We start from the raw sequence: 7933 nt of genomic DNA, 5'->3' as shown, positions 1-7933 counted from the left end.
TTCATAATGAATAGTGAGGGAATAAGACACTGTGGAAGGCGAAAGGAAGAGGGGCCGACCAAGGGCAAGATGGATGGATGATATTCTGGAGGTGACGGACTCGACCTTGGGGGAGCTAGGGGTGGTGACGACCGACATAAAGCTCTGGCGTGGGCTGGTCCATGAAGTCACGAAGAGTCGGAAGCGACTGAACGAATAAACAACAAAACAAGACACCGTTAAGTTCCACCAACTATGTGTGTCTGACCCACCTACAGGCCTTTTCAAAGTCCACCTGTGGACATAACTTTTGAATAGAAAACCCAATTTGTGCACGATAAATTGTATGGTTTGTTCCCAGATCACATGTGGCATATCATCTGTGCAATCCTGGCCTATGGGTTTTATGGATATGTGTTCTATGTTATTTCACTTTTTAATGTTGCCCTTCAATATAAACAGCCTCAGGGTAGTTCACCACAATAAAAACAAAACAATAAAACACCACCATAGCAGAACAATACAACAGTTAAAGATTTTAAAAAGCAGTTAAATTGTCAGTGTGAAATATCTTACGTCAACAGTTAAAAGATGAGGGGAATAAAAAGGTCTTCACCAGGTGTTGAAAAGATAGGAACGCAGGCACCAGGGAGAGAATTTCCTAACAGGAAGGCCTTTCCTCAGTCCCCACCCCCCTCACCTCTGGTGGTGGAGGTACCTGAAGAAGGATCTCTGATGATTAAACGCAAGAGCAGACTTGAGTGGAGGCTGACTTTCCTTCAGCTACTTTGGGCCCAAGTGCCACGGTACTTTGACCTTGGCTCGGAATGGACTAGTGAAAGTGTTTAAGAAATGGTAAGGTGTATTCCCGGTGACCTGGTCAAAAGCTGTAGCTGGAAACTTCAGTACGTTCAAAATATTCCATAAATTCAAAATATTAGCAGTCTCCCACATTGCAGTAGTCTAATCTCTAGTAGATGGTTAATTGTGGCTATGTTGTTTTCATCCAGAAGGGGCTGCAGCAAGTACACTTGCTTTAAGTTGTGAAAGGCGCTCAGCCATTGACACCACTTGGGCCTTAAGTGATAAAACTTGACACATATCCTTTAGGGGAGGGTTAAACAACATGGTGCCCATGGACACAATTGCATCCCTAGACACTTTTCTTCAAACACCCACCAAAGTGTCCTAACCCCTCCCAATTTTTTTAATTGACACATTTTCCGTGAAATAGGTTTCTGTTGGTGCTGATCACTGTGGGTTCAAAGGAGTTGTTTAGTGTGTTGGGGCTCAGACCTGCACCTCTGCCTTGTACTCAGTCTTTTGGGCAGGTTGCCTGTCCTTTGCCAAACCTCCAATGGCAGGCATTTTGTGGTGGTGCCCAGGACAGTTTCTCAAATGGCCAACTGTGCCCATGGGTCAAAAAGGTTGCCAAGCCCTGCTGTATCAAGGTTGAATTCCATCCCTCTGGTTAGAGAAACCACCTACCAACAGTACCCCTGTCTTGCATGGATTGATTTTCAGTTTATGGGCTTGCATCCAGTGATCTGACCATGACAAGGAAGTAGCAAAAATGTCCCCCACAACTAGATCACCATCATCCTGCCTGTTGAGAAGAACACATCCAGCATGTGACTTTCAATATGCATTAAGCTCATGATATGTTGGGACAGCCCCATATTTGTCACAGCAAGCCCTGAGCCACCCCTGACACAGTAGTCTCAGCATGAATATTGAAATCTTCCAGGACAATACATCTGGCTCCTTAACACCAAGTCCACCTTTGTAAGCTCAGTTAGGGAGACTTAGGCAGTGGGGTTGTTAGCACCCTAACAGAATCTAGAATCTGTCCTAAGGGCCGAACACAAATCTTCAGATTGGCACCCAGAAAGACCAGCTGTGAGGGGTAGAATTCGTAAAGAACATGGCAAGTCTTTCTACTGAGTCGGTGCAATCGCTGTCCCGGGAAATCAGGTGAACACATTTGAGAGACTTAACTGTCCCTACCTAATCTAGCCAGAATTCATGAGCATAAGCCTTTTAAGGCACTCTCATCCACAATCAAGTCATAGATGATTGTATTGTGGACCAAACACATTAAGCAACAGCACCACAGGCTTGATGGTGCATTGGTTGGGCAACTTGATCCACTGGAGCTGGGGAAAGACCAGAAGAGGGAACGTATACACACCTGTCCATCTGAAAGGCTGGAGAGATTGTGTTTCATCCATGGACACCTGTGAGCTTCATGGCCGAGGGGGAACTTGAACCTGGATCTCACCACTCCTGGTCTAAGCATGACATTACCCTGACTCATTTAAAACTGCATCTTTTCAGACATAATTTCATAATACCAAATTAAGGTGCTACCTGCTGATGGAAATGGATCGAAAATGGCGACTGTGGGAAACAAGAGGTGGGTATGAGTACACTTGGGAAAAAGCCAAGTATATCTCTATCTCTTTAAAATACTGCCTCAACTCCTGTTTGAAACAACCCAATGAAGATTGAACATTCTCAATAGACATTGAGTGGAGAAAAACATTTGCCAGGAGGTGGTATGGGACGGAGTATACTACTGCAAGAGGTCATGCCTGGAACCCTGAATTGGGGCACTCCTGTGAGGTTGTGCAAATATATTGCAAAATGTTGCTGCCAGTTTCACATGGATGCATCTATTTTGACAACTTGACAATTATCAGAATCATTGGGTGTGCATTATTGCACTCTTCTGAAACCCTTTCCAATTTCTTTACAGAACAGGTAAAACTCAAGCGCTCTGGCGCGTTTCTAGTCCTCCATTTTGTTTTACGAAACCAGGTTCATTCAATAATCTCTTCATGTGCCTTGCATGCTTATTAGTGCATTGATGGTGCTATATGAATAAGTGTGTGTGTTTGTGTGTGTGTGTTGTGGTGAGATCCACTGATATTGTAGATATTTGGCCCCTTTACTAGGTGATGAGCTCATCAAAACTCTTCAGATGTTTTCATCACTTGATCCAGTCCCCTTTCATCTTGATTTTTTAACTCGTTTTCCTTGATGAATGCATGATATAAAGTGTGTTGGAGTTTAATATGTTAACAAAATCCTGGAAAAGGGTTGTATCTTTGGGGAATCCCTGGTAACTTGGGTTTATAATTGGTCCAAAACAGTTTCGGTAGCTTCTGCCTGATAATGAGCTTTTGCTGGGATTATTACAGTTCTAATCCTCCCCACTAGGTGTTGCTATTACCGCCTTGAACTGTACTAATCATATAATCCTAGAAAAGTAGAGTTGAAGGGGCCTATAAGGCCATCAAGTCCAACCCCCACTCAATGCAGGAATCCACCCTAAAGCATACCTGACAGATGGCTGTCCAGCCGCCTCTTGAATGCCTCTAGTGTGGGAGAGCCCACGACCTCCCTAGCTAATTGGTTCCGTTGTCGTACTGCTATAACCAACTTTCACACTTTGTCTGGATTTGCCTTGTGTAAGGCTGTGAAAAAGCTGCAAAAATCCAACTAGCTATAGAAAGCACCATGTGACAGCTCTATTACATGATACTTCTCACCCTTTTAGAAACAAGGAAAAGTCCCCAAAGTAAAGGAAAATACCAAAATAGACAAGCAATTATTGGGTGTATGTGGGGGGAGTTGGTAAAGGGACTCAGTTTGGTCAAATTGGTGCTAGCAATAGCACATGTAATTGTGCATCAGGGACGGCATTAGGCATTCCAGTAGCCACCTAAGTTTCAGTAATCATAAAATGGTAGCCTACCCTGCCCCTCTCATATTGGCACTAGTCTGAAATTTTATAGGCATGGCAAACCGCCTTTCATACACTGCTTTCTGGTGAATTATTAAACTGGATGGAATGAGGCCAGCTACTTTACTTCCTATCTGCCTTCCTACAATGCCAACAGCCAGCATTGGAGCCATTTTCTGCACTGCCCATTCACAGTATTGACTGAAGGTCTTAATGCCCTACTGTTCCCCAGCCTAGACACCAATGTATCACACGCAAAAGATCATACACAGTCTTCAGTCTACTGAATTCCTTGCCAGGCCCTGCTGCCCTGTTCTTATAGCAACAGGATCTCTTTAGTCTATGGTGTACCAGAGCAGGTGTTGTCTGCTTGAGAGAGGCCTTTCTTCATTGGTTGTTTTAACAATGTTCCATCCCAGACAGCCCAGTCTAATATATGGAATGCAACTTTTCCTCATTCACCATTTAGAAATGGTATAACTAATTAACGTGTTCAAAGGTTTGCAACTCTATTGGTCAAAATGGCTAACCTATATACTGTGGTGAAAAATGAAAGAAAAAGGACAAGGCATTCTAATGTTTAGGGAGCTGAAGGAGCATGACAAGAGGAATGGAGGGAAGTAAAATAAGAAGTGAAAGATATCTGCCTAGAGAGCTGCTTCTGGTCAGAGTAGAAACTGCTGCCATGTTAGATGGACAATGGTCTAACCTCTTATAAGACAGCTTCTTATATTTCTAAGCCTCCACATTTTCTGAGACACTTGAAAAGTAGTGAAGCATGAATTAACTCCTTTTGTGAGTTCTGACAGCACCCCCTGCCAAACACCCTTTGAAAACATTTCCTGTCCAAACTATTCACATATTCAGAATGTCGAACTTTTAGTAGGTGGCCATTTTGTAGTTTAATAGCACTTAAATATGTAGTGAAAATGCTGACAAGTAGGTGATGGATGAGTGAAAAACTCCTGGAGTGGGGGAATTCTTTTTGGATAATGTTGGAAGGCTTGTCATGAAAGCTACACCTGCTGAAATTCCCTCTTCGACTCAACTATTAAAGGTACCAGGGCCCTGTCTTCTTTCTCACCTGGTCACCGTGCAGGACGTTCACCTAGGAAGTACAATAAAAGGAGGAATGGTTCTACTACAATAGAGGGAGGAGATTGCCTGTGAGGCATGTTTGAGGCAAAAATCTGTCAGGTTACCTACTTTCATCTATCATCTTAATCTTTCTGCTATTATAAATTAGGAACTCTAAATTTATTCCAGTAATTATTATTGCAATGCTAAACAGATTAAATTTTGCTTAGGTGTAAGCACCAAAGGTAGACGAGGAAAATTCGACTTGATAGAAGGATAGAGGCTGAGAGCCAGAACTTGGCTGTTGGAAACAAAGAATATAACAACCAGAACACAGATATGCTGAAGTGCAGGTAGCATGCTTTATTTCAAATGAACAATACTATCTCAAGGAGGTTCAACAAAACAGCTAACAGTACAGTTTACTACTACATTAATTAAACTAATTAAAATTTAAGTTCAGGGCAAAATGTGATGTTATAGCAACAGTTTTAAATTTTTCTTTAAACTGTGGTTCAAAGCTTAGTTGCTTGGAGTTGACAGTATCTAGTAAAATCCTAATGCTACCACACAATCACTGCATCCTAGGAACCTCCAAGAGTTGGTACTGCTTCTGGACTTGAGTACCCAAACAGCTTTCTTAATCAAGGGGATAGCCAGGTGATGTTACTTTATCGTAAAGCTATTCAAGCAGTCAATGTGCCAGAAACAATACATTAACAGGTGGTGAACAAAATGCTGGCCGTTTGCACTTTGCTCAAAGTATTGTGAGTCAGTCATGAACAAAATATAGTTTGACATTGATCAGACGGAACATAAGATATTAAAGTGTGGCTTACAGGAGGGTATGTGCAAACCTCACCAATGCCTTATGTTTCTGATTCAAAATAAATTCGTGCACGTATAAAGAAACCGTGCACAGCATAATCTCTTAGATGTAGGTAAATAAGTCTTCAACAGGGAGCCTCTCTACCTGTTGAGGCATTCTTAGACATCAACATTTTGTTGAGGCACAAATATTAGTTAAATGTTGAGCAGGGTATTCGTTCCCTAAGAAACTTTCTCCTACCAACAGTTCCAAAAGTTACATTTTAAAATGTCATAAAATAAATGGTACAAAACTCCATAACCGTTATCTTCGGCTATATACAGTATGTACATGTCAAATGAAAAAAAATGTTTCAAAGTCAAATGATAATGACTATAAGTCATAGTGTATTTCTTTGGACTTTGTCTGGTTCAGGTAGGTATAAAAATATTTTTTTAAAAATATATATTTACAGATCACTTATTTCAGTGCATATGAATCACTTGGCAAAAGTCAAGTGTAAATAAAATAGGCCAAGCCTTCTAAATCGATCGAATGTTAATATTCACAGTGGCAGAATCAGTGCCAAAATCATTTCCTAAATTCAATGTATAAAGTCCTCCATCATTTTTTTGCACATCCATGATGATGAGAGTGGTTAAATCTTCACTGGTTTCAATGTGGAATCTACCACCCTGACTAGAAATGTCTTTTCCTCCGCAGGACCATGTTATGTCAGGAACAGGTTCACCAGAGAAGGCACAGGATATGGTGAGAACCTTTCCTTCCTCAATGGAGATATCATTGGGAAGAGCTTCAATTTTGGGTGGTATTCCTTTGCAAAACAGGAAAAGAAGTTTAAAGTTAGTTCTTTGAGGAAATTACATTTTCACCACAACGAGTTATTTTACATATCGGGATATTGTGGGGGTTTCTCTAGCTCTACGTATAATTGTATTGCTCACCTCTCAAACCTGGTTTAATCATTCTACTAGTTGAACTCTCCAGTTGGGTCAGGCTAGATTTCCCCATTATACTGCTGGAGCTCATCTCTACAAAGGAATCTTTCATGGAAGACATGCTTTTGGCAGACATGCTTGCAAATTTCATTTCAGTCATGCTGCTACTGCTGCTACTGCTGAACGAAGCTTCTTGTTTAGAAGCAGACATTTGAAATGACTGCGAGGAGAAACTTTCCTGCATGCTTGCATCACCACTTGTCCTCAACACTACCTCTTTTGGAGGTTCTTCAATTAGAGCTGTGGAGCATAGCAAACATAGATGGGAAAACCAATGATCACGTTAACCGGTGAAGTCATGTGATCTATATATTGACTTTACGGAAAGAGAAAGAGGACACCGGTTGGTTGTTCGAGGAAAACTGAATTTGGTTATCATTTCCTGCCCAATAATGGGTAATAAAAATGATAATATCTTTTGTTCCTTTCATTTCTCTTAAATTTGTATGTTGTTAACCAATAAGAAGAAAAACATAAAACATTACAGAGCTAATAGTCTAAAGATTTTTTTGAGGGAGGTGGAATTAAGGGATAGTTGTTTTGAATAGAGTGTTGTTTTCCCGGTTCACCATCCACAACTGAACAGATAGCCTGCTTCAAAGCATCATTATAAACCAATACAGTTTTCCTTAAACACAAGCACATACACAAAATACATCAACAGCAGTACATAGAGTAACCCAATGATTCCAGGAATCGAGATGTTCTTAAAATGAAAACAAATGAGTTTTGTCTAAGAAGATTAATGCAACATTTTTTAAAAAATTCCAGAAGACTACATCTTGGGGAATTAATTATTCTGATAGTTTATTAAGCAGTGATCACTAGAACCAAGGGGTTAATAGCAAAGTATGAAGTTGGGATATTCAAAGCCTTCTTGTAACCCTGAGCTGGCAAGGAACATTTTCTTAAATAAATAATGCATTTTTTAATTCAATATGTTGTAATCTATATTGCACTATCGGTTCAGTAATGAAAAAAGCACCATGTTAAAGAAACAACATAATCCATTGCTATCATCACATCCTATAAGCCCTATTCATATTAAGACAAGACGTATAGAAAAAACTTACGGAGGACAGTCAGAGATGCTGTTGCAGAACATTGCCCATGAAAGTTTTTCGCTTTGACTGTGTATTTCCCACTGTCGCTCACTGCGGCTTTGTGGATTGCAAGAGAATAAACATTCTTGGAACGACTTACTCGGATGTTGGCTGAGAGAGAAATCTAGCAATAGAAAGAAAAGCTTCATTATGAACAAGCATAACCAAGGGTTAGGAATGAAGTATTTAACGCTAACAC

At 40.7% G+C, this 7933-nt stretch overlaps 1 protein-coding gene across 1 annotated transcript in view; it reads right to left on the bottom strand.

The window, feature by feature from the left end:
• Nucleotides 1-5147: 5147 nt before the first annotated feature.
• The window catches only part of TTN (titin), a 304366-nt gene continuing 301580 nt past the window's right edge, over nt 5148-7933 (bottom strand). The window contains exons 279-281 of the mRNA XM_063116312.1: nt 7705-7858; nt 6578-6871; nt 5148-6447 (exon numbers count right to left, since the gene is read on the bottom strand). Coding sequence (XP_062972382.1) covers nt 6155-6447; nt 6578-6871; nt 7705-7858 — 741 coding nt within the window. The 3' untranslated portion in view covers nt 5148-6154. The remainder of the gene's footprint in view (nt 6448-6577; nt 6872-7704; nt 7859-7933) is intronic.

Source organism: Elgaria multicarinata, chromosome 2 (genome assembly GCF_023053635.1).
Source record: "Elgaria multicarinata webbii isolate HBS135686 ecotype San Diego chromosome 2, rElgMul1.1.pri, whole genome shotgun sequence".
NCBI classification, from domain to species: Eukaryota; Metazoa; Chordata; class Lepidosauria; order Squamata; family Anguidae; genus Elgaria; species Elgaria multicarinata.
This window is presented reverse-complemented; position numbering and strand designations above follow the sequence as displayed.